Raw genomic sequence first — 27,845 nt, 5'->3', positions numbered from 1 at the left:
AGCATTGATGCAGGACACAACAGTCTTTCTGCTAGACTAGTGAAAACATCACCTTAAACTGCTGAGAAGTTTTGACAGAAAATCACTTTATGCTTGTCTTGTTTCCCCAAGCCACTGTGAGAGATAAACTGGGGGGCACAAACTGCAGGTGTAGCTCATTTCTGCTGTTACGGGTTCAGGTATTTGTCCAGAAAAGAAAATTACTCTTTGTATATGAATTACTCCTCTTGCAGCGTGCACAGTAATTCAAATATCCCCAAACCCTGAGTAGCTCCTACAAGAAAAGGAAGGAAAAAAGAAAAGACCTTTCACAAACATATTAGCCCTTACTGTGAAATTGGTCGACTCATCAATACACAAAACTATTGGAGAAAGCAAACCAGAAAGAATCAGATGGAAAAGCTGGCAGGTGTTTGGAAAATAAAATATGTAACGAAGACTAGGAAATGCCAGAAGGTTCTTTAAGAGGCCAGAGGAAGAACTGAGAGCGCTGATACCCAGTTTTGGCAAAGCTCAAGGAAGGAAAAATGCCTGTTATGAGTACTATGGTTGATTTTAACTAAAATAACTCACCCCCTCAAACTTGTCTGGGTCACTGCAGAAAGCAGATCCTTTGGGGTTGTTTGAGCTGACAGTGCTAATTCAAATAGATTACAGCACCTGCATTTGGGAAACATACATCATTACAAGAAAATAAAGAGGAAAATCAACTGTATGGGCATTTTATATGCATTTTAAAAGATACAAATTCTCTATTGTGTAATACAAGGAATACCCCACACTTAGCATGATTAGGATTTGTGAGAGTCAGAGTTTACAGTCTTGTGCCCAAGCCAGCCAAACATTAAAAGCCTGTGACTAAACAGAGCAAAGAAAAAAAAAAAAAAAAAGAAAAGAAAAGAAAAAAAGAAGACAGCCCTGCCATTGCTATTTTCTTACTGTGAATGGCTCATGTTGAATCATCCGGCTGGGCCAGATAATGCTTGCGCAAGTTGTCAGATAATGAGTTAAGCACCACAAATGGAAGGCACAAACCTTCGCGTTTAGTTGAGAAAAACAGTGGAAATTAATGAAACGGGGGTTTGTTGCCTCCCACATCAACCACACAGAAGCTCGTCTGTTTTGAGGATTCACGACATTTTGAGCGCGGGATGCTCTGCCCACAGCACTGGTCACCTGCTGAGAGCTTGCATTGAATTAGGTTACATTATAATTGGATTTTCCGAAGGCACCACATTAGCATTTTCCATGATCTCACCCTTATTAGCCAAATCACTAATCAGGAGTAGTGCAGTTACATTGTTTGCTGGTTAAACTATCTGGCGCTATAGCGTCTGTAAGTCAGCTCCAAATTCATGCAGAGAGAAAAAGTCCCGTCTCTCTAATAGACACTCAGGAGTTTATTCTGTAGCTAATGTTGCAGTCAAACTCTAATTTTCAATAGTTCGTGAAAAGGCAATTTCTCTCCAGAGGCTGGTTCACTCGGTGCTTTGCTTGCGTTCTTCCAGAGTCTGTATTTTAAGTCAGGAGTGTTGTTTCTTTCATCAGTGGAGGCAAAAGCAGCATCGCTGTAAAATGTAACAGCAGAAAAATCCTTTCCCATGGACTGTTCCCTATTGTGTCCAAAATCAAATGCTGAACATGTTTAATCCTGTAAGGTTATTATTTTAATGCACAGGCCTTTGTATATTGATGGAAATGGAAATACCTGTTCTAAAAGCCAGAACAACACACGCAGACAATCTTGTAACTGATGATTGTCTTTGCACAGCTCAAAAAGCTGTTAGTGTGGGAACTTAAACTCATATTAATGACTTCTGAGCTATAATGAACGCACACAGGACATCTCATGCAGCCTCACAGTGCGAAAATCTCTGCTCCCTCTTTCAGGTGGGATCCCAGCAGTTTTGGGTACCTGTCTCCCAGCAACTGGTCTCTTAAAAGCCTGAAGGGAAGAGACAATCTTGCAAGGAGATTATCAAGTAATATTTTCTGAACACCCATTCACTGCAATTTTCTAAAAAACTTTCACGTTATAAATATAATTTCATTTTAAAAGCCAGGTTTTATTCTCAGGTTAGAGATTACACAATGATGTTCAGATTCATTACAACAATTTCATTTGGAAATATAAAGCCATTTGCACTGAGAAGTTAACCCCCTTAAATATTTCTACTAAAATTCTTCTGATACAAATAACTACACACAGAAAAACTGTGATTACATTTTCCATATAATTCTGAAGCCAGAAGAAAAGGAGAACTGGCCTCGACTCAAAAAGCGGGGTGTAAGCACCTTCTACCTGGCCTGGCACTGACGGTACCTTGTTTGCAATTACACAAATGTGTCAAAAAAGTTAAGCAGATCTCCTTTTTATCAAAAAAAAACAAGAAAAAAAGAGTACAGAATTCTAGATGGCATATCAACAAATTGTTCCCTGGAATAAAATAAAGATGACAATAATTCTCAATGAAAAAAAATAATCACAACACTACTGGTCTTATAAGCTCTTGAATTCAAACCAGATGTGACAGTCTCCAAATCCCCAGCAATAGCTGCATCGTTTCTCATAAGGCTTTTTAACAGATTCTCATAGGCAGCACAAACAGCATCTTCAGAACAAAGGGCAATAATGCTTCCCAAAAGATTTTTACTGGATCCTGAGGATCGCTAGCCTGTATGATCTGCTCTTCTATTGTCCTCACAGGGATTTCACCAGGCATAAATAACATGCACTGAAGAGATAAGGCGCTAGGGGCAAAAACACAAAAAAAAAACGCCAAACAAACCAAACCAGAACAAAACAGAACAATGCAGTTGCAAGACTAGCTTGCAGTCTTTGGTCTACACTTCTCCAGGTCATAGGTCGTCAGTGATGGGCTCCCTTCTCCGAAGAAGCATCTGCAAAAGTAAATCAATATAAATTATTTTGACGCTGAGAAATGCAACTCGCTTATGATTAATTTCCCTTTATTTTGTAACGTATATGAACCCCCCCACCCACAGAGCAAACACTGTACAGCATTATAAGCCTGTAATCAATCCAGTGCAAATGGCAGTAAGTGTGAAGAAGCGAAAGAGGGTAGGGATATCATACAGTGCACTAGCAGCCTCTCTCCCAACTTTATCTAATCCTGATTGTTGATACAGAGCAAACAGTAGGGTCTAATAACCTAAACCCCCCATGTAAAATCTTTCTAGACCTCTAAAAAGAACAGCTGACATGCAGCAGCGCTCATAGGTACACATTAGCATTAGGTGCACACAAGAGACATACGTGTGACAGAGGGAAGAATTAGGTAGTAGTACCTATGGCTAAGTAGGTGTCTGTGGTTCAAAGATGTGTTTGAGAGTAACTCGCTTGAACTAGGAAAACAAAATAAAACTGAAGAAAGGAAATATACTATTGCCAGTGTAACACATACTTCCTTCCTGAAGTTTCAAGAGATTCTGAAAATGTTGTAACACATCTCTAGTAGCACATGCACAAGTGCACACAGTATTTTGCTTACAAGAGAACATTAAGAGTGAAATATTTCCAGCAGGGTTTTTAACTCGCCTAGGAGAGTTGCTCTGCAGCTGCTACACAGTAACCCCATCATTCACTTCCAAACCCACAGTGCTGATGATATCCAAATGTGTATGAAAGAAAACTTGATTCAAAAGGTCCACATCTGTAGCAAGCAGCAGTACCATGAATCACTGATTTGACATGTTTTCCTTGCAGGTAGTGTCAGAGCTAAAATGCATGTTATTTGTTCACAAAAAGGAAAAGCAACAATTACCAGACTGCTTCTTTGTGCAAGGTAGATAAATATAGGTATTTGTGTGTTCACTTCATTTTGTGCAAATAGCCCCCTATAACAAAAAGATGGTAGAACAAAACTTTTCTAACAAGAAATATGCTTCCAAGCTTCACATCTAATGTTGGCATTCATATAACAATATAATTTGGAAGGGAAAAAAAAAAAAAGAGGTGGGACCTGTTGGCTATTCAAACATCTCAGGAAGCTATACAGTGGCGAGGATGTCCTTCAATTATTTCTGTTCCTTCCCAGTCCCGAGTCCCACTGGGACACACTGAGGTCACCCTGCTTCTGCCAAGATGCTTTTGGCTCCTAAAGTTCTTGCCCAGCTGGTGCAAACCAGTAGATACCACAGCATTGCAGGCACAGGCTGCCAGAGAAGAAAGGCAAACATGATATAACCTGTGGGCTGCAAACCCCAAAGAGTGTCTCTCCCCTAGGATGGCATTAACTGTTTAGAAAACCTTCTGGTTATTTCATAGTACAGACAGGCTTCAGAGACCAGCACAGTGTACTTTTACACTTAAAACACATACAACAGGCAAAGGAAGTATAATGAGGGGAGGCAGCACCCGGCTCCTACTTTAACAGGCAAAAGGCATGGAATGTATTTTTACATCACCTCCTTAGATGATCAGTGAGGAACTAAGGATATTTCCAGATAGCAGATAGATGCTTCATCAAGTGACCAGGAAAGAGAATGATTTAATGAGAACAGCCACCACATCAACTGTCACCAGAAGACCACCATCAGTCCCCTAAGGCAAGCTCCCTTAAATGCCTTGATTCTTCCCTATGTTTTGTTCTCAAAGGGGGGGGGGGGGGGGGGAAGCCAGTGTGTGTGTGTGAAGCCTTTTAAAATCTAACAGGTACTGAATGATAAATCCTGATTCATTGTTTCATAGAAATAAAATTATCAAATCATGCAGCTGTTTAAATTAGATACCCTGTTCCTCTTCACACTTTTCTGCCTGGTACTCTGAAAACCTACAACAGATTCTGTGATCTTTAACTCAAGCTGACTTTTAAAAGCAATACCTCCCTAAAAAAAGCAGCTTCTCATGTTCTGGAGTTAGAAATTAAAGGTGTGCTAATGGCCTTCTTGTTTCTGCAGTAGCAGAAATCAAGTCGTATCAGTAAAAATCCTGAAAATTACATTTTCATTCCCAGTGGAGATGGCAAGTTGCTAATTAAATCTGTCTTGACTGGTTGGGAGCAGTGATTATTTCTAATGTCATATATACACTGGAGACAGGCTAATACCAAAAATGTTTAGGGTCTGGGACTTTTTCCAGGAAAATTAAGATGTCAGTTAATTGACTTTTTCTGTCTGGTTTTCATTGAAAACCTCCAGCAATCCATTTTTCAGTTCTTCATTTCCCCCCCTCTCCCTACAGATGTCATTATTTTCAGTGGAAAACCCCACACTTCTCCCTCCTCTTCTTCCAATTAGCTGTAATTATAACAACATTAGCAGAAAAGTAGGTAACTTGAGGGCAAAAATCTGGAAAGCAGCAGAGTGTGGAAGGGCACAAGAGATGATAGTATAATGAAAGCAAGCGGGCACATCATGCTTCTTCATGTGCTCATCTGGGAACCCTTAGGGCTTTGCAGGTTGATTTCTGTTTTCTCTAGGTGTGCCAAGACAAGATGGTGACCAGCTGCTCTCACCTCTCCCACAAGCCTCAAAAGCTACCCCTTGAGCTCAGAGGTAGGTGAGGGGCTAGGTTTTGGCTTCTCCCTGTGCCTGGCATAACTGGATCTAACATAAAAACATACAGTTTAGGTCAAAGAAAACCAGTAGTTACATCTGATGTTCTGAAGGGGTAACTGGGGTTCTTAAATACATGTTACGGGAGTCTTTCTGCCAAGAAAACAAATACAGCAAGATGGATTTTGGAAGTGAAAAAGGCAATACATACCAGCAGTTGTGGCATGCAAAAGGATTCTTGCTAGGAGTTGGCTTTGAGCAGTAAACCTCTTTTCCAGAGAATTTTTCATTAAAATTGGGTTCAGGGAAAATCTCCAAAATCAATCTTTTTTTCAACTGTCTTTTCAATTTTGCACAGTTGGATAAGGAAGGAAGTCAACACTGCTTGCCAAATAAAGTGACATTAAGTACATTTGCTGGAAATCCTTCTGCCTTGCTTCTTAAAAAGGAAAAAAAATAACAAAAAAAACCCCAAAACCACAACAAAAATTAAGACACACATTTCCTCCCCCCGCCCCCAACGAAGAGCAAAAAGATCAGAAACCAGTTCCAGGAACACTGACTAACAGAGCACAGAGAGACTTAGGAGTTAATGCCCCTCCAAAGGTAGTGCTGATGGTCAAACAAGGCAAAGCTGGAAGAATTTAAGCACAGTTTAGGACCAGGCTTTCTGCACAGCAAAGCACTTGGGGAGGGAGCAGCCCAGAGGTGGGCAAGAAGAATTGTTCTCTTGGAAACACACTGCTGGTATAATAAGACAACATCTCATTGACTTCTTCCTTAATCTCTATCTGTCTCCTACCATTTACCTTTCCATACTGCCCTTCTTTCTTTTGTGTGACCTTCAAAGGAAACACCTTTGCTTTTATGGAAGCCTAATGATTTGCCCTAATCCTGCTTTGCAGACAGGTGGTTGCCTTGTGAGGACTACCTGTGTGATCTTCCCCTGGCAGCCTCACCTTCATTACAGCCCACCTACAAAGCATGCCTGGACACAAAATGTTCCTATCCATCTCTTCACCCCATCTGTTTTCAGCTGGAGTGTTTCATGTTTGGGAAAGTAGGGAGAAGAAATACTTATGTGCACAGACAAGCTGAACTCTGGTACGAGTTATCTGAGTTTTCAAGCAGTTTAACAAGAGATGCAACATGAAACTTTCTGGATGCAAGTGGGAAGAAAATGCTAGTAAAATAAGACCAATAAACCTGAATACAGCCCACATCCTCCTATTTGCAGATTGTTGAATATTTCTGGATTCAGTTTGGATCCCAGTGGTGGACTGGAAAACCAAACTCTTGATGAGATTGCAGCACAAAAGAGCAGGAGACAAACTAGCTTAAACCCTTACCTTCCTGTGGCCTTGCAGACACACAGATGGAGGCAACTACATCCTGCAGTGCAGCCTGGCACAAAAGCCACCCCAAACCATGGACGTGCCTTTAGTACCTGTTGCACTGCGAATGTGCAAGGCTGTGGAATACATCAACTCACTAAAAATATCATCAAGGACATGACTTTTTTTCCCATCCTTTTTGGAGAAATATATGCTTAGTAATTCTTCACTGTCCCATGCAACCCCTGGCAAGTCAAAAAGTTATCTCCATGCTTACCGAGGAGACATTTTTTAACCTATGAAGCCTACGAAAGCCATTTCTAGTGTCCCAAAGCCAGAGAGGCCCGAATGGTTCTTTGTTCACTTTTAAGTAAACTCCCTAAAACAAAAGACATACTTTTAAAACAAGTTGAACGGTTTTACGCAGCTGGGAGACCATCAACTTCTGCTTGAAGACAACTATTAAACTAATTCAACAATAATGGTGGGCAACTGTGGACAAATAAAAAAAGTAGTTGATAAAATAACTTAAATCTTGATTACTCAACCAAAAATATAAAGAAATGTCGAGTCTTGTCCACAGGGTTGCTTCCTGGACATCAGAATGTCTACATACAGCCAACAGTTCTTATTTTACTATTCAGGCATACAGAGAAGTAAAAATGTTAAGTAAATGTAATCAAACACACACCCCAGGCTTACTAGTTGTGTTTAGTCACCTCCACATACTCACACACACACACACACACTTGTACCATCACTTTTCCATGCCCTATGTGAACCAAGGCAGGGATAAGATCTTCGAGCATGCTGTTGCATTACACTCTAAACTCTGTGTTCAAGGGTATGCTCAAGGCTGAGGACTGGTCTCTCAAGCCGCAGAAGCCAGCCTGTGGCAACTCTGTTAATAACTGTCTGCCTCTGTAAAGCAACTTCAGCCTTATATACCACAAGCACTACAAGACCCTTCCTCTCTTCATCCAGATTCTTAACTGGTCCATAGATAGATAGCTGTGAAACAGGGAGGTAGGTCACTACAACCAAGTCCTTATGCTCTTTTCAGCAGGATGAAACCCTTAAATGGCCCCTAGACACTCTAGCTGCAAAATACAGACACACAGAGATTACTTGAGCAACAAGAAGCCTAGGGTAGCTGTGAGGTGTTTTAGTCAAAGAACTGAGGACTGCCTAGCACATCGCTGAACCTCAGTTAACTGTCAAATTTCTTGGGAAAGAGGGAGCTGATGTAGCCCTGATTAAGTAACAAGTGGTGTTCACTGCTCCAAATTCTGAACAGACACATGAGGTTTTTGCATAAAGCCATACTTCATAGCTGTAATCTTAGCAGCTCCCTTTAGCTTCACTTTCTTCATAAAGCTAATTTGCAAGGATTTAATTTAGATAATTACCACTGCCTTGCTACCATAGAACGTCGCTTGCTTATTCTTCATTTTAGAAAGAAAGGCTTAATGGAAAAAATAGCAGAATTTTCAGAGTTTGGGGGGTGGGATTCCCCCCATTTTTCCCCCCTATTCCTCTCATCTTTGCTGTATTATGATGAAGTTACTTCCAGGCTAATCAGAGAGGGCTCAAATCAAAAAGTGCCAGATCCAAACCATCACACTATAGTGAAAGTTCAGTGCTGGAGGCAAAATTGCTCCTCAGACTTGTGCATAAGTGATCCTTTGCCAACTACCAAAACATAGATCTGTGGGGAAAATAGACTGGAGTAGAAACTTTAGAAAATAGGATCAAACAGGACTGATCAAATTTCTGTAGCAAATTATTTTTTTTAAGATTTTAAAAATATTTCAGTGATTATCTTATTTCTGTAGATACAGGCAAAGTGGTGATTCTTATAGAAAATAGGAAGACAAACTAGGCTTCACAAAGGCAGCAGCCCTTTAAGATAGCCTTCTTTGAACATCAGAGCAGCTAAGAAAAGTGGTGCCACTCAGAAGAAAAGTCCAGATATGGTTACAGGAGAAGCAGAAAACATGAGGTTACAGCAGGTTACAGAAGGACGTGGAGAACCTAAGTCAAATGCCAAAGCACGTAGGTGTAAATAACTTCCTCCCTCACAAAGGAGGGGAGAGAGGTAGGAAAACACAATCTAGGTACATCTATACAAAACTGAAGAAAAAGTTAACAGTTCCTCCTTGGTGACAGTATGCCTTTGACATTATAGTGTTTGACATTGAGGCGATGTAGACACTCACAGATTCCAGATATTTTTAAAACAGGCTTTTTTTGATGGTATATCATAAAAAAATATCAGTTTCCCAATTCATTTCACTTGTGTTCAGCTCTAAATTTACCACCTGTGACATTTTGTAATTATTCTTTAAGAAAAAATACCTAGTATCAAAGGAAAATTTGTCAGTTAAGGAAAACTTAAGGTTTTTCCCTAGAAACATCCATCTACCGAAATAGCCTTCCTAAAGGTAACTGCCTCATGCCTAAAAGTTGCTGCACTGCTGTTTTGTTTTTCTATAATGATGCCCTGTCTGAGTCAGATTTATTGGTCAGTTTATCACCTGATGAGGAAATGAAGAATGAGAAATGAGACCCAGGAATGTTGCTGCACATACTAGCTCATTTAATCCCACCATTGTAATTAGCACTGATACAAAATAGAATAAAGAAACTGGAACATCAAGAATACTTTCATCAACTGTTCTTGAAGTTACTATCTTTAAAACCTTTCTCAAAATACTTAAATGCAGATTTAATATAGGTGACTCTATAGAATACATAAACCCAGGCTAGTGTCTTTTAAATGACAGTAGAAGTTGGACTTCTCTGTGATTGATGGCTAATAAAATAGTCTTTCTTTTATCAGCAAAGATAAAAAGAATAAGAGCTCCAAAGATGTTAAAGCAGACATCCTACACATCACTATGATGGGACTCATTGAGAAGTCTTCTTTATGGGGACTGAACAAAAAAAGGGAAGGTAAAAGTCTCAAAGCAGCCTTCTCACTGTCCCATTGAGAAAGAGGTATTTGGATGTTCTGGACAAGGAATAGCAATAGAAAGAGTATAGATTTAAAAAACATTTTTTCAGGGAGCCAAAAGTCAAGACATATAATCAAGCAGGGTAAAAGAAAAGCTCTCTTTCTTCAGATCCCCTAAGTGTACTGCCCTAGACCACAGCTGCAGTTGGTGGCCGGACTTGTTTCATTCACTGTTATAAACATCCTCCCTGTATTCTCTGGTGCAGTAAATCACTTGGAGTTTAAGTGGGAGGAACTACAAAATTAATCTCCTGTCCTCTCTTGCAGTCACAGCACTACTTTCCCTACAACCACATCAGAACCTTCTAAACAGTTGCCATGTAATTATGGGAAGCTCATCCTCCACTTTGGTGAGCTACGTTCCCACCCTACCCTCTCCTCTGTGCAAATGTGGACAACAGTAAAAAACTGAATAGTCCCTCTGTAGCCATCTTCTTCTTCTTCTAGATGTTACAAAACAGCTTGTGGTGATGAGTCCCTGCCACCCCATATGGTACGCACTTGCACCATGAAATAGCGAACACGTGAAGCACACATGGTCCTGCAGTGCACACCAGCAAACTTTGCTGGTCCCTCCACAGCACAGGATGATGACGTGTCTTTCATCTGAGATGGGCCAGGAGACTTGAGAACAGAGCAAAACACAAGACTTTAGGTGCCATAATTCTCAATCACTTGTGAGAGAAAAGGGGTGGTTTAAGGCAGTTTCTGGAGGAGAAGATCCAGGGGGGTGGGTTCTCAGCCAGAACAATGTCCCTTCTTCCTTGTGCTCCCTGACATGCATCTTTTGAGTGGTCTGAAACAAGTACTTTGAAACAACCAGGAACTTGGCATGATTTCCAATCCAGGTACAAATAAGACACACAATTCCTGGTTTCCAAGATAGTTTGCACCAACACTTTGGCAACTAATTAACTCTGTCCATTTACATGGTTTTCTGATCAGACCTGGCACCTTGAACTATCAGAGCAGATCAGCAAAAGCAACAAGCATTTTGCCTTTAAGGTGAAAAAAACATCCTCAACTCTGTATTTTGTTACCAAGAACTTCTAAAATCTGTCCTATCTTGGCCCCCAGGTTCGGCACATCATTAAATTTAGTCTTAGCTGGAGCAACAGAAGCTCTAAGGACAACTCGGAGGATATCTTTTCTTTAGGACTATTACTAGGTGTTTAATGAGGCAAATGTGCGATCCTATAATATGTAACAGAGACATTTTATGAATTGCAATGAAGCTGAAAGCTGTAATGTAGATGGTATTACATTAGAAACCTCACCTGTGTTGCACATACACCAGCCTCTGCTCTCTGAGGCAAAGCTGTCACATAAGCACTCGACAAATAAATACAAAAGTTTACTCTACATCCCTCAAAGGCCCTCATTTTAAAAAAGTACATTTAAAATATGCTCTGTACAGCTGTTGTCTTACCATTTGCCTTGTGCTGCACATCTGGCGGAAACTGGTCAGGAACATACCACTGATAGTCTGGCTGCACAGAACAATAAAACATTATTACAGCAATATGGACTTCATAGACACTTCAAACAAAAGAATAGTGACATGATAAAAATATAATAGTGCTGTGAAGGTTTTTATTAGTCATACAAAAGTAGTTTACCGAAAAATCTTATATTTAGCTTTTTATTTCCACTGATTGAGTCTTTCAGCTTGCTTCCTTTTTTATGACAAGTGGTTTAGATGCTGCACTCATTAGAAATATTGGTGTAAACCTTTCTAGATCCAACAAATCAGAAGAAATGTTAACAGAACCAAATCAGATTTAAAAAGCACTAAGGAATAAAGTGCACCAGAAAACACGAGCAGGCATCACATTCTCTGTACTAAAGAACCCCAGGGAAACCTGGTACACCTGACAGGTGAAGCTGTTCCACTTTGAATATGTGTAACATCTGTAACATGTTTCACAGTGACAGGAATAACCCATTTAATAAAGTTTTCTCACCTCCTCCCTTCCCCACAGGTTAGCATTAGTGTTACTATAACATTAGCTGTTATCAAATAACTTCTTGAAAATACTGTGGGATGGGAAAAATTCCCATCTTTCTTATAAGAGGAAGTATTGAGAAGGTTATGTCCAGGCAAACAAAGTTTTGTCCAGGGAAATCCTGGAAGAAAGAAATACTGCATTGTAGTTCATTCCACAAACTGTGGTAAATGAGCAGCAAATTACCACTAGAGAAAACAATTTTGGAACCAGACATTTCAGTTGAAGCTGCATTAAGCTGTCTACCTGGTTCAAGTAGTACATGCAAACTTGTCAAATTCCAGGCAATTACTGCTTCAAATTAGTTAAACTGGGAAAATAATGTTTTGCAGAAATTAACTCTGGCAAAAATCCTGAGTAGTCCCAAGGAGACTCCTCCAGATTTCTTCTTCCCTACAACTTTTTTCATAGACTTCTAAAGATGTTTTGCCTAAATTAAGATGGCAGGATGAAGCTGTAGATACAGGAAACAGATTTAACCTTTACCTGTGCTTTCATTCCTAGTTACATAGCAGTAATCATTCTCCTACCCTGTCAGGAAAAAAGGAGCTATCCTATTTTCTCTTAAATTATACCATCCACAGGAATCGTTAACTAATTCTGTGCTTGTGGACAAACAAAACAGGCTTTGATACAAAGCAAGACTCTGCTTTGCTACAAAGCAAGACTCTGCTTTGCTTTAAGCACAGGTAGTTTTTCTGCCCATGGCTCAAAATACACTTATTTGCATTGCTTTTTTTGGTTTCTGTTGAATTTTCTGTTCTCTGATCTACTCTTTCATACATGCTTACACTATGCAAACTTGAATGAATTCTGGAAACAAGAGATGTATTTCATGTGAGACTGAACAAAATGTTTCTACTAACAATGTAAAAAGGAACGAAAAGGTGCAAAATATAAAAGGATAGAACAAGCAAAAGCACAGACTAAACACAGGATTACATACGTTAACTCAGGACACTCATTAAATTCTAACACCTTTCTTCATTGCTAACAAATTGCTCAGGGACGTATCAAAAGCTCAGAGCAGCAACACTGCACTCACACAGACAAAGAATTTCAAAGAAAACTCAGAATGAAACTGGGAGTTACAAAGCAACCAGTCAAACTGACCCCGGCGCTCCGGCAGGAATGGCAAAGTTGTAAACCCAGTGATCCCTCGCAGAATTAGAAACCCAGATGATGAAAGTTCAGGGAGAAGAGCCAAAATAATCTGGGACAGTGTCCAAATTGCAGTGAAAAACATTCTGCAATACTTCCAACTCTGATAAATAGGCAGATAAGCACACTCCTGAAGCACAGAAATGACTTATTTGACCACAGCTTTTCCGTTGGATTTCTGCAGTCTGAAAGCCTTATATGCGTTTTGCAAAAATTGGGCTATAATTTCTCAAATAATGACCATCTTTCCATATGTGACAGGTTTATAGCCAGAAACAGATATTGTGTATTTAAAATGACATTCACCATGTTTAAATGCATTCTCACTAGATTTGAAAAAGCACAGCCTACTTGGATAACCCAAAGCACTTCAAAAATACCATTCTTTGAAGCAGTATTTTCTTTGAAATAGATAACTCCCCCTCACATAACCTGCCCTCGTTCAAAGCTATTCTTCTTCATGCTGAGGAAGACAGGACCCTGTTGTGTGCCAGAAAAAAAGGTAAATTTCCCATTGTGCTAGCCACACTCAAACATAACTTCCACTTCTGCCGATTTATTTTTGTTTTTTCTTTTTTTGCAATACACAGGCTTGCTTGGGAAAATTGCTTTCCTAAAGCATTCACAGAGTGCCTCACCTTCAGCAGAACCTTACTCCTCATGTAATCCTTTTTCACAGCAACATACCAGAGGGAAGATACTACTGGGGACAAGCAACCACATCTGTGATTTCACCCTTACAGTTTAACAGCAATGTTGTGAACCCTGCCAATAGCTTTCTGCCTGCCCTGGAAAGTGTACAGGGAACCTGGGACCATACAGTCTGGCTGCAGTGGCATTGCCCGACAGCAGGACCGTTATATTACCTATGAATATTGAAGCTGTGAGTGAAGAAGGGAAGTCATTCTCCAAAGATAGGGCCAGAGAAAGAAATACCCAGTGTAAGACATGGAAATAAGACATATTGGTCAACAAGCTTTCTTCAACCAAATAGAGGGAAGAGACCAGAATAATGCTGACCACAGCTAAATTCTCATTTTTGTCACTATTATTTAATTCATATCATCAGAACTGGGCTCCAGAGCGTTGATTCATATTTATGAATTTCAGTAACTGTATAGCTAAAAAGGGCTCTGAATGTGTATCATGGAAGTACATTAATCTAAGATATCAGCAAGAGTCGAATCAAACAACCTTATTTTTTTAATTAAGGAATGACCACCAGTGTCATTGAAACCAAATATATAATAATCCCCTTTTTCTTCTTAGTGATATAATAGATAAATAGTATTTGCCAAAGTAAATTTAAAATATATAAGTATATATACTTAAAATATAACTCATCAACCATATATTTAAATTGCTGTAATTTTTCTCTTTGTGCACAGATTTCTGTAGGTTGTGCTTTGATTTGCATGTGGCAAAACTCTGCAATTCAGTACCAAAGACACTGGAATGGCAAGGAAGAAAAGAACATAACTATCACAAGAAAAATCAGCATTTGGGGGCAAAAAGTAAGGGAAGAGACTGTACAGAGATCATCAAGGCTCTTCTAGACCTAGGGCTAATTCTAAAACCAGTAAAAAATCTTGATCTGGAACAAACAGGTTTAGTTACTGGTGAGGATGGCACTGTGATAGCACCAGGTTATTCTCCTGCGGTCACCACACTGTAAGAACATCAGTGCCCTTGTGAAATAAGAGATGGTGGGAACCTTACAGAATGCTGCTGCTGCTCATGCGCCCTGCGAGATGCTGGATGCACTCGAGGATCTTGATAGTGAAGAACCAACCCACAACTCCCATAATTAACACATGGTGAGAGAAAGAGGGGAGGTGGGTAGCTGGGCCTCTCAGGCTGTACCGGGAGGTCTTTTGTCTGTCAAAAAACCAAGAACAGCAAGAAGAAATGCATTAGCAGCAGGATATGATGACCACAGAATATTCATGTACAAATTCATCAGTAAAAAGCAACAGGAAAGAAACCCTTCTCTCTCAGCACGGGCCGCAATGCTGCCCATTTAGCCTCTTCAAACTGTTCACGATTTTAAAAATTATTTAGGAAAGCTGACTTGCACCACACCAGTCTTGGCACTTTTTATGTGAGAAAAGACTGGTTTCAAGATATGACAAGCACATTTCTGGGCGTTTTCTATATTCAAGAAACATTTATATAACACATGGTAGCTTTCAATAGTTTGAAGCAGAACTACATGGACAGGCACTTGCATAACAAGAAAAAAAAATCATTTTGGTAAAGGAGCAAAGTTGATGGCCTCGAGATTTGGGTCTGCCTTTTCTTAGGCCCTCTGTAATCCAGCAGAGTCAACAGGAATTTGCCTAAGGACAGAGCAAGGTGGGGTAAAAGATGATTAACATTCCATGATTCTATTCTATGATTCTATGAGTCACAACTAAATAATTTGACTTAAGAAACCAAACAAATATTCTATATGGTTCCTCTCATGTTTAAGATCCTTCACAAGCTCTGTTTAATCAAATCCTAAGGCAGGAAGAGACAAACAAGATCTCCAGTGTAAACTATCGATGCAATGCAGGGACTGTCAAGTTGTACATACACATTCCTGATGCTGACTCGATAGCCCTTCGAGTATGTTGCACATGTGCAGTGCTGTTGGCATTTCTCCTGGTTCAGAGTGGCTGGGGAAGAGTGGGAAAGGCCTTTTAGCCTCATTTATAGACCCCTCTTCACTGTCACTGCTGCGAGAGGTTCTCACAGCATCCATTGATTGGTTGGCGTTATGCAAGAGATTTAGTCTTTCATAGTCTCTAGACAATGTAAAAATATATGGAAGAAGGTATCCTGGAGTACTCTGTCTTCCTACAAAAAAATTCTTTACCTCATTGAACCATCCAGGAGAGGGCTGGTGGGTGGGGGAAATATACCTGAAAGTTATTGCATGCAGTGTTAACAGATTTGTCTAAGGTATTTCTATATGCCTGGGATGCCCGGAGCGGCAAATCACAGCATTCCCTCTGGCATTGCTATTTTTACACTTACATGAAATGCTTCCAGATAATATCCATAAAAGCACCGACAAGTCTGGAGCCTTACTGCAGCAGCACCCAGCATCAGCCAGGATACCCAACCTACTCTCCACTCCTGCTGAAGCTGATGGGAGTGAAGGGCGCTTGGCAGCACCTTGCCTCTGATACTGTTGCAAGACCCTATGAGTATTGGTGCGTGGGTTGGTTAAGAATAAGCCAATACTGAAGTTTCTGTTTCACAACAATGTTGGGGAGGACAATAAATCATCACAGAACATTTTGGTACTTGGCCATTCTTTTAAGACATTGCACAATTTTGTCAAGACAGTAAACCTCGGAATTTCATCATTTTTAAATGGGGATTGAGAAAGCTCACGGTTTTGCATGCCATGCACTCTACTATGGCTTCCTGAATGTTTGTGAACAGAATACTGACACTACTGTGAAGAGATAAAAAGGATGTTGCACCAAACAATTATTGCAGTGGCTGCTCACCTAATTTGGATGGAGACAACTATTTTTTTTCCTCAGTGATACTAACATTACTCTGTAATTCCACTGCAGAGGTCAGGATTAATTACAAAAGCTTTTATTTCAAAAGTTAGTTTGATGTTACAACTCTTACATCAAGTGCCAGTGAAACCATCAACAGTCCTCTGGATTTGTTTTTGGTCCCCCTGCCTCCATTTTAAGATATGTTTGAAGAGTTTTTGCAGTAAATAACTCCCTTCATCTACTTAATTTGGAAGTCATCTCTAATCATTTCTCATCTTCTTACTGCATTACTTCAGAATGATTTCATCCCAGGTGGTGACCTCATATAAAATCCAATGTCAATTAATGGAAGCCAGAAAGCCTTGGGTTGTGTGGAAAGTGAGAAAATAAAAATAAAATACACATGTGCTGGCAATAGTAACTTTCTTTAGACTCATACCTGAGAGTTTAGTTTATTCAGTTGAGACTGTAATCTCTCATTAATTTTCTGCAATTCTTCTTTCTCCTCGTTAAGTCTTTCTCTGTCAGATCTCTCCTTTCTGAAGTCGTCTTCGTATATCTGTACCTGCAATCATTAGGACCAAGTATGTGAATTGCAGTCAAGCCACAACAGAAATTTTCATCCACTTTGCTATTTGGTTGCTTGTTAAACACTGGCCAAGTGGTCAGGTGCAGTCCAAAGACATCCCTCCTCTTTACAATCCTGCAACCAAAAAGTTTCCCTCATCTTTTTTATGACCAATACAAAATGACAAGCAATGGCTATTCTCCACTGGAACCTGTCAATCGAAAGAGTCGACAGCTTCAGTATTTGTAGGCCCTTATAATTTAGAAGACTGACTGGGAGATACCAGCTTTCAATATTATTTATAATATATATTATAATATAGCAAATACTAAGGACAGTGATCTTTTTAAGGGATAAACGGTACCAGGAAAAATATTTCACCAACATTTTTTCCAGTTTTCTCTTCAATTATGACCAGTTTTAATCCCCCGTATCTCAGATGCAAGCAGTTACCATCCTGGTAGAGATGGGCAGTGCTAGCACAGCACAAAAACCTGACTTCTAGCACACAGTCTGACAGAATGTTATCACCTTATCCAGCCTCACAATGATCCGCTATCATCAAATAATGTCCTGCCTTTTATAGCCTATTGAATACAGTTGGTCCTGAGCCTGTGTTGCTTTACACCTTTTCATAGTTGTCTGCAGCTTTACTTTACCCACTGTGCTAGCTAACCAAGGTGTGGCCCAAAGGACTAATCCATGCAGAATAAGGGCTACCATTTAGAGCTGTGGTCACATACTAAATGACCAGAAGACTTGGATTAGTCAGGACTGTCAAGGAATTTAGACCTTGGCTGGAGCACCCTGGGAAAAAAAAAAAATAAATAAAAAAAAAAATCTGTGGGAGGCTATCATGCCCAGATGTTAGAAACTGTATGCAGACAAAATAACTGGCCCATGTACTTTTTCTCTGCAATACAGGACTTCTAATTCATCCTTTCAAACTGCAGCCCAAAGAACCAACCTGCCCCAGTGCAGAAGCAGCAGGGAATGTTACACACACCATTCAAAATCGAAATACAGAGTTTTGACCCTGTTCCTAGAAGATAAGCTGCCTTTCAAATACTGAAGGATGCAATGGCTTAGCTCTGTTTACTTTGCCAGGAATCATAAAGCTTCATCCCACTAAAGAATATCTGACCACTCCAGGCACAGACAGCAAGCACACAGATTCAGAAGCAAAACATCCATAAAAAAAAAATATCCATAAATTAATAGGTGTTAAACTGACTGGCTTAATTCTTCAGCTAACTGGCAGGTATCCACCTGGTAAGAAGCTGGAGGTTGGTGGCATTTCTACTGACAAGTAACAGCAAAAGCACATTGGGGTGGGAACCACCACCAGAACTTTCAGAAATCCTTTCATGTCCTCTTGGTTGGTCACTAAAGCATGATGACAATCTGTTTTCAAAGAACTTGCTTGCTGTGGCTTACACACTGCCCGTTGAACAGATCCAGTTTTCTTTTTGCTGGCGGCAGTGCTATGACTTCACAGGAGGACTAAAGAAATGTTAATACCTCAGGGGGAAAAAAAAAAGTCAACACAGGGTTCTATAAATTATTTTCATGACCTGCCTGTTGCAGCTAATTTTTGCAAGGTTTTTTTCAGACCCTTATAATTTAGAAGGCTGACTGGGAGATACCAGCTTTCAATATTATTTATAATATATATTATAATATAGCAAATACTAAGGACAGTGATCTTTTTAAGGGATAAATGGTACCAGTTTACCGGTTAACTACCAGTTAAATGGACTAGTAGTCCACCACTAGATATAGCCTCTTTCCTGAACAGCACTGTGTAAAAGGAACAAAGGCTTTCTGTGTGGCCATGCAGGGACTCAGCTCCACAGCCTGTGCCTGGATCAGGCACGCATGCCCCTGACCCTCCCAAGCAGAGGCTAAGCTGTTGCTTGCAGAAATATCTAGGTCTCTTGTATCCCTGCCCACCTACATGCTTCTCAGTATTTCCTTGTTTCTTCTTTCCTGATTCCCTCTCTGCTGTCCCACCTCCCTCCTGCTCCCCGGCTGTAAGATCTACTGAAGCTGCAAAGATCTGCTGTCACGGTTTCGCCATATAGTCTGTTGCTCTGAGAGAGGGGAACACCTCCCAAGGAATGAACGCCTTCATCTCTTCTGTCGTGACCAGGGATGGGCTGATGACAGCCAAGCTCTGGTGAGACTGCCACGTTGCCATTTGTCCCAAGACTCCCTTCTTCTGTACAGTTAAGAGATTTCTGCTCCATTTCGTGCAGAAGGAAGTCTGGACTCACTGTACTGATTTATACAACTAGAAAAATACATTCATAAAATGGATACCCCATGAGAATTCTGACAAAAATTGGTTTACTCTATGTTATTGTGTAGAATGAAATAACTCATTACTGCACAATCAAGTGCAGGATTTTATTCTCCAGCATGTGGCAAGCATTACATTAGAGAGCAAAATCTGGCTCTGCTGTCAAACGTGACAGAAACAAGTATTTTATTCCCATTGAACAAAATTCCCGTTCTGATCACATCCATTTGTGTGTCAATAACATTAACCCTAACACTGTCCAGGATGCCAGACCTAAAATGTAAAATTATCTGAAAAGTATCATGTTTTCAAACAGATTCTTTCATACAGAAAGAAAAAGAGTGCACAAAGCACTTGCAATGCTTAGAACAAAGATTAAAAAATATAAATACACTTCTCTACAGTGACTGGTGTGCAGGTTACGGATGCAAATGTTTTGCCTCACACTTTGACAAACTGCAATGCCAACAAGTTTTCCAAGACTAGGATTCTTAGATAACTAATTCACTAAACTTTCAACTTCTAAGAAAAAAGCAGCAGAAGACACAATCAGTAAATCAGGAAGTTTAGCATTCCCTCTGGATGAAATTCAGCCTCTTGCAGAGAGCTGGCAGGATGTCTCCAAGAGCCAGGAGGGTCACCCTGCTGCTTCAAGTCCTACATGAGTCCTACAGAAATCCTTGCTCCAGCCCTTTGCAAGGACTCCGTTTCACTTAGTGGACACTGCTGTGATGCTTAGGAAACACTGCTTGAATGGGATACAGCTAAACTGGTTCTTCCTTTCAAAAGCTCTACATAGCAAGTCTACCACGACAATTCTTGGGAGAAAGGGCAAAATTATGCTGTATGAAATCCATTCAGGCTTACTTCCAGCTGTTCTCACCTGCTGTCTGAGAACTTCAAGTTGGGTTCTCATGTCCTCAAGACTGTTCCTGTCACTCTTCTCTGAAAGAGTCCCAGGAACAGGAGAGTGCTGCTTTTTCAACATGTCCTGAAGGGCCTGCAACATTAAAGAGCAAAACTACTAAACGCAGATTCAATACATTTAAAAATACATAATCCTTTTAAGTTATTAGAATGTTTGCTCTCTAAACATACAGATTAGAGTGAGTCACAGATTCGTGGGGGTTTTCCCTTCACTTGCAGTTGCTTTAATTATATACACTGAATATAAACCCCATGAATAACATACATGCATGACTAGGTCCACATTTTCAAAGTGCCCACACTACATCTGTGACTTTGAGACAGGGTTCTTTAGGGGACTGTGCTTTTACTTATAACTATAACCAACATTTACCTATGGAAGTCACAGTTGCAAATCTCAACTCGTAAACACTCGTTCTCCTGTCCAAGTCAGAACTTGGGAAAACAAACAAAAAAAAAGTATCTAAACTCAGCTGAGACCAAAACCACATAAACAAAACCCCCAAGAACATAAAAGCAATATTCAAAGATGGCCTAAGAATGTGACTACAGTAAAGTCTGACTAAAACATTTTTTGCACTGAGTAAAATTTTCTTCAACTGGAACTGAAGTAAAGCCCTCGTTGAGAGGAAGTTGTGTAGTCTCTATAGCTTGTCACTAGAGGGAGTTATGAATACACACACTACATTAGTAACCCTCACACTATTTTTCAAATTCTGCCATAGTTCTTTGCAGATATTTTTTTTAATTTTTAACAGTATTACACAGCTCTCCCTTAGACAGGAATACTTTTTCAATCACTTTTTATCCCTCCCTGTCTATAACCATACACTACACACACATATTATTTTTATTTGACTCTAGTAGGAATACTCACACTCAGTACTTTTCAATGTCTCTCACAATAAAATACAGACTCATCTAACTTCATCCATTTTAGAAAATTCAGTTCCTACTAATGAACCCCAGCTCTCCCTTGCTGGCCACACTCCATTCATGCCATAAGGGAAGGAGGGAAGATAATCTGGAGGGGGAAGAGACAGAGGGGGAAGCGGCGACGAAGGAGAACCAATATCTAAAGTAACCCAAGGGGTAGTATTCCCAAAATAGAAAAAAAAATATTAAAAAACAAAATTAGCACTTTCCATGGAGAGCACAGAAGACAAAAGGGAGGCTTTTTATCTGATGAGCTACTGTCCCTAAGAATTGTACAGAAGAGAAAATGGTGTAAGAGCAGCAAATTTTGTTGCCATGTCAATACATAGATAAGACTGAACATAAACATGGAAGGATGAAGATACAGCTAGCTTACTGATTTAATCTTCCTTTTGCCCCTCTGAGCCAATGGTAATCTTTTTTAGGCTATGACATCGTAGTGGTCTGCACAAATAGTAAAACAAATAATAAAACCAAGTTTCACGTTGGCATTCAGATTGGGCATGGATTGCCAGCAGCAGCAAGAGCCAGTGCAGTTTGATTACAGCATGGAACATATGAGACCTTCCCTGGCTGACCACAACCCAGACCCCTTCCCAGGCTTGTGGTTTGTGAAGCATGCTGCTGAGGACAAAGACAAGTGAAACGTGCTTTTCTTCTTGCCCCTGCCTATGCAGGACACATCTCTATCTTGCTGACAACCACAGAATCACAAGACTCGCTTGGGTGGCAGGGTACCTCTGGAGGTCCAAGCCCCTGCTCAGAGCCCGGCCAGGGTGGTCAGGTTGCTCAAGGCCCTGACAACTGAGTACTGAGCACCTCCACAGAGGGTGATTTCATGGGCTCTCCATGTAGCCTCTCCTAATATTTGACCACCCTCAGAAGAAAGTGCTTCAGATGCCCTAATTCAAAGGTAACTGAGCGTCCTGTTTCACAACATACTATTTTCCCAGTCATCTCCTGCACCCGCTTTTATATGGCATTGTCTTTTGTTAAAAACTCCTTTTCTAGGACACAGGTTACTTGTCATGGCTTCCCTGACATTACCAAATGGTAATGCACCTTTACAACTGAAATATGTATATTCATAAGCTATTGACAGTTCTCCTAATTCTTGAACAAATGTCACCACATTGACTATTTTCCTTGCAGCTCACTTCCTAGAATTACACCATGACATAAATGTATCAGGTATTTGGGCAATTCTTCATGTTTGTTTATTTAGGTTTTTTTTTATGAGGTTCTACATCTCAGAATTATGGAGAAAAAAACCCAGAAAAATCCAGAACGTTTGACCTTCAAAAGGTTAACAGTAGAGAAAAGTAAGGCAAGGATTTTTTTAAAAAACACCCTTGGAAGCAATACTGTGAGACCCTGTTTTATCAGTTCAAATAAAATAAGAAACTGCAGCATGAATAAAGCTGAATTGGTTTAGGGTCATATTTAAATGCAGATCAAAATCTTCGAAGAAAGACTGTAAAATACATTCTGAGAAGTGATATGTGGGGGGAGGTGGTGGTAAGATTTTGTAATGTTGCTATTAGATCAATAGTACATTATTGAGAATTATGTCATTATAGGAGATTTGGGTTCCCAAGTACAAAATGCAGACTAAACATTACTAAAGCTAACAGTTAAAGATATGACTGGAATAGTTTTCTTTCAAAATTGCCATCACTCAGAAATGACAAAAGGTGGAGCTGTTTTAGGGTCATTTATGGAAGAAATGAAGATACTACTGTTCCACAAATTTAAAAAAAACAACAGCAAATAAAATGATCATAAGACACTTGAAATTAAAAGTAAATAAGCTGTTTAAAATATGTAACTAGGATTTGTAATTTCAAATTCACAAATCTGAGTAATTACAAAGAACTTCCAGGCACCGACTATAATTGGTCCTGTATGCAATTTTTTCTGATAATTTGGTTATTCCTGCTTCATTAAAAGTCAAAGTACAAAAACCCCCAACAAAACAAACTATTTCCTTGAGATATGATTTTCTGGGGGGTAGGTAAGCTGAAAAAAAATTGTATAGGAAAATGCTCGATGGACAGCTAGATGAATAATTTCACGAAGAAAAATTAAAATACCCTTGAGGGACTGGAGAAAGGATTTCATCCCAACAAAAGCCACCACTTTTGGTAGGTTTTAGATGAAAGTGCAGGGTAAGAGAAACAGTCACACTGATCTACAAGATGTCTACATGATGCAAAATAAACTATAAAATATATACATATAACTATAAAATGTAATTTTTTCTCTATAAAAATGAGTAGAGGGAAGGCATTACACAGGAAAGCAAGAGTAAAGACAGTATTTCCAATCAAGAGGATAATGTAGAGCGCTGTGGCAGTGACAGGATGGCTAACAGCAAGGAAGATGTACCAATGAAAAAGAACTCACAGATTGCTAAATTTAACTGAGCTTTAATTAACGTGGTGTTAAATAACATTCATTCAGAAGTACTGAGAACTGAAACTTGAAATTGCAAGACAAGCAGCACAGAGGTTTTCTGAATTTTAACATCAAAAATGGAACTGTATGACTGAAAAATAACTGCCTCTGTTTCCATCGCTAGAAAAAAGGCGTCCACGTGCCTAGAAACCTCTTAATCTAACCTCAAGAGCGTGTTAGGCTTGGGAAGGAATTTCAAAGAGAACTGCCCTACGGACATGAGAAATGGGATGAAGTAAAGCACTCTTTAACCTGATGTTTTTCACAAAACTTACAATTTTTTCAGGGGAAATACATTATATAGTTTATTAATCTATGTTTAAATAGCAATTGATATGGTGCTGCAGCAACGTTATGAAATAAGTCAGAAATTTGGCTTATACTTGAACCGTATGGTCAACAAGGAAACAGCCACAGGAAAGCCAATAATCTTGGGATATAGTGTTGCAAACTATTATGGCATTGCAACATCACTTTCTTGCTGCAGACAAAGCAGGGTCAGATCGGACTCTGTACTTTGGGTACTCTGGATGATCAGATCTAAGTCAGATGAAGCCAAAAGTAAAAAGATCAACGTACTTAAAAGATTCATGTACTTGGAAACAAGTAGTAGCATCTTCCATAAACCGAGAACTGAGCAGTTTAAAACGTCTCAGATAAAAACCCACACATATTAGCAGGCATAATTGTATTTTAAAAGACCAAAAGAGCTGGGTCAGCTTAGCTAAACTGTCCTCTAGTAAAAAGTACAATTTCTTTCTGTAGCTATAGGGGAAGAGCAAGCGCCCCTGAGAGCAATCATATTTTCACTATAGAGGACAGTTCTGCTTCACAGAGAGGACAGACCCGCTTCACACAAGGAGTGAAGCAGATCTGTTCAACACTTCTACCAGAAGAACAAATTCATATTATCTGGCCAGAATAAATTCAACCCAATTAAAACAGACGAAAGCATTTCATGAAAGAAGGGTTACAGTTCCAGAATAGCCTTTCAACAGAAGCACGGTAGAAGGAGCTTAAGTATTTTTATGGAAGAACTTGTTTGATTTTGGGGAATTTGTAAGAACTTCAAGTCACTGAACCTACAATAGCAGGGGACTAGACCTAAAAGGGCACAGAAGATCTCTTCCAGTCTTACATGCATTCATGACACTAGATTTTAAGAATGAAAATACACAGCAAATCAGTAAATTACTCGTGGAAAAGTGTGGTACGTGAAATTGGTATTTTATTTAAAAGAATGGTCTATTTACCCCTCTGTCTTAGTTCCAACCACACTGTAAGATAACACAGCAAAATAAAACATTGAAGTAAGTTATTTTACGAACAAGACCTTGAATGGAAGTCCTGTCAATGCATTTCAAAAAACAGCTAGACAACATATGTTCTGTCAGATTTTTCTAATATGGCAACATTAGTTTTTTTGCCTTTACTTTTGTACATCATGGCCCTTTAGCTTGCATATCACAAGTTACACAGCAATGGTTACTGCAGTGCATTTCCTCAGGAAGTGTTTGTGGTACACCATGAAATATAAAATTGTTAGAAAACACCCACTGCTTTATGTGATCTTTTGATTAAAACAAAGTTACATTTATTACTTTCCCTCAGTTAAAAAAAAAAAGTCCCATTTAGCTATTTTATGGCAATTTCCTCAATGAGACATATATACACATAATACTTATATGTATGAATACATATATGTATGTATATATAAGACAGGAGCATGTCTTGTGAAGAGAAGCCATTATTCTCAAACACAGAATATATCTAAAACAATAGGTCTGAATCTTCTTTTAATCACAGCATTTCACTGGATGCATATGAAAGCATCTTTGTGCCATTTCTTTTTTTGTTCTAAGGACAGAGAATGTAGAAAGAGCTTAGATACGATACAGAGAGGTTTCACAGGAGAAGCCAAAGAGTCTCTTAACTTCCCTCTTTATAATGCAACCCTACTACCTGTCAGGAACAGCATGCACAGGTATTAGCTAACGTAAGATTTGCTTGTTTCCCCAGCTCCTGAATGGTGATCATGAGTTTGCTACCATGAAAAGGTTGTTCCCCCAGGACTGAAAATATGGGTATTTGGTAGTGTCACTGCTTGACAACAGAGACCCTAGAATTAAAGGAAGCGGTTCTGGTCAGTAGCTCACTCCTGTTCATACCTTATTGAGACGACTTATTTCACACTCATAATGTTCTTTCTTTCTGATCATTGAGGCGTTCTTCTGCTTCAGGAGCTTGTTCTCTTCCTTCATTTCATGGAGAGCTTCACTAAGGACCTTTGTTTCTTTCTGGGATGCAAAAACAGAGAGATGCTGCTGAAAAGCAGATGGAACCATTTTTCAAGAACAACTTTCAGAATATCTGCTGTCTGGCAGATGTGCTGCATTTTTGTTGCCCCAAACACAGCTGGGAAGGGAGGCAACAGGAAGGCAGGTTGTTAGTAAAACCCAGATATGATAAAGTCTCTTGAAATTGTTTTGACCATTCACCATATGATGACACGGAAACAACATACAAGACTAAATCCCTGCTCTCTACAGTCCGCAGTTGCACAAAGGCATGAGAAAGTTGGCAGGCCAAGCAGATCAGTAACTGTACAGATGATTACCACAAACCTGCATTACTTATTACTTATGGCATTAAGGCCAGGACTAAATGCTGGTGGAGTCCCAGGCATTCCCAGTGTCATACAATATTACAGACAAAACCAGATCTCAAGATCACAGTCTGAGGGCTTTTTCCACCACATAAGAGACTGAGGCAGGTCTCAGCCTGCTCAAGAATTACCAAGCTACCAACCAAGGCTTAAAAATCTACTTTCTTGGACCCCATCACAGTTGTTGTTGACTTGAGCTTGACCCTTCCTAGTGCATGTGCCTACACTGTTGCTACCCCAGCAAACTACCAGAAAGACGTCCCTAATTGCAACAGGATTTACACACTAGTCTTTCAGGATAGTATTATAGATTATTAGGTATTATATGGCATTATATCAAACTTTAAGTTTAATTCTCTTCCTCTATCACTTTCAGTGTGGCTGTTTTTGATTTACACTGAAGGGAGCTAAGATCCAAATCAGATCCTAAGCAAACAGCATTGTGTAAGCTTCTCTCACAGGGTAATGCATTCCTCAGTTGCCCACTTTTGCCAGACCGTCTTAGACCAAAATTGTTCAGATGTATGAAACAGAATGGCCCATTCTACAAAAACAAGAAAGTATTTCAAATATTCTTCTGCGGCTGCTTTATGTGATCAAAAAAATGAGATTCAACAATGACACACACAGGACACCACACGAACGCATTTTTTTCTGTGCAACAGGCATATCTCTGTGGAGCCAGCTACTAGGCATTTACAGTTCAAGCTCATGAGAAGTACATCACCATGTGCTAATTGAGCCAGTGAAAAACATCCTTAAGAAACCGTTACTTACACATGAAGTAGCTTTGTTTTTCTTCATTCTAAGTCAGTTGGAACATTTCATTTTCTCCAAAAACTGGGCAAGATTAATGGGGTACCTCTGCATTAAGTATAGAAACTCACCCAGGAGCTAGCTCAAGCTGGCATGTGCATGTATGTTTTAAGATATTAAAAGAAAAACAAAACACCAAAATCCATACAGGTTTTTAGCTATGCTCTTCTCTTCACCTTTGCCGTCCTCTTTTCCTAGCTCTTAGCACACATTCTCCTTCTCAGGGATTGACGCTTCTGGGAACACAGCCACTTATAATTAAAGATTTCCAGTTTGCTCAGGTTTTTGAACGATCTGAATTCTTACGTCTTAGTGCTTCTTATTCCACACTGAATCTTAGGTGTTATGGCACCTAGACTTTCCAGTGCTTTGGTTAGTCTTTGATTCCTGTCTATGGGTACACAGTCAAGCCCAGAGAGAACAATAAAAAATTACATCTCCGAAACAGCCACTTTTCCTCTGTGGGACATGGAGGACATGGGGACAGATAAAGTTCACCACATTATTATTTTGTGAGTCATACTCCAGGTACATTTAAAAAAAAAAAGTTCTGTAAAACAGAAGCAGCATGTAATCTCTCTCAGATTTGTTTGGTGCTGCTCGTTTTCCTAAGTGGCTCAGCAGAGCACCGAGAGAA

General features: G+C 39.6%; 2 protein-coding genes across 3 annotated transcripts in view; both read right to left on the bottom strand.

Moving 5' to 3' along the window:
- Positions 1–707, bottom strand: part of NDNF (neuron derived neurotrophic factor) — a 42,902-nt gene extending 42,195 nt beyond the window's left edge. For both annotated transcript variants that reach the window (XM_055796542.1, XM_055796544.1), the window contains exon 1: positions 574–707. The gene's annotated coding sequence lies outside the window, so the exon portion shown is untranslated. The remainder of the gene's footprint in view (positions 1–573) is intronic.
- Positions 708–2,762: 2,055 nt separating this feature from the next.
- The window catches only part of TNIP3 (TNFAIP3 interacting protein 3), a 59,274-nt gene continuing 34,191 nt past the window's right edge, over positions 2,763–27,845 (bottom strand). Inside the window, exons 8-13 of the mRNA XM_027794984.2 lie at positions 25,896–26,024; positions 20,291–20,407; positions 16,977–17,102; positions 14,754–14,912; positions 11,297–11,357; positions 2,763–2,901 (exon numbers count right to left, since the gene is read on the bottom strand). Coding sequence (XP_027650785.2) covers positions 2,870–2,901; positions 11,297–11,357; positions 14,754–14,912; positions 16,977–17,102; positions 20,291–20,407; positions 25,896–26,024 — 624 coding nt within the window. The 3' untranslated portion in view covers positions 2,763–2,869. The remainder of the gene's footprint in view (positions 2,902–11,296; positions 11,358–14,753; positions 14,913–16,976; positions 17,103–20,290; positions 20,408–25,895; positions 26,025–27,845) is intronic.

The sequence above is a fragment of the Falco peregrinus genome, chromosome 2 (genome assembly GCF_023634155.1).
Source record: "Falco peregrinus isolate bFalPer1 chromosome 2, bFalPer1.pri, whole genome shotgun sequence".
Classification (NCBI taxonomy): Eukaryota; Metazoa; Chordata; class Aves; order Falconiformes; family Falconidae; genus Falco; species Falco peregrinus.
This window is presented reverse-complemented; position numbering and strand designations above follow the sequence as displayed.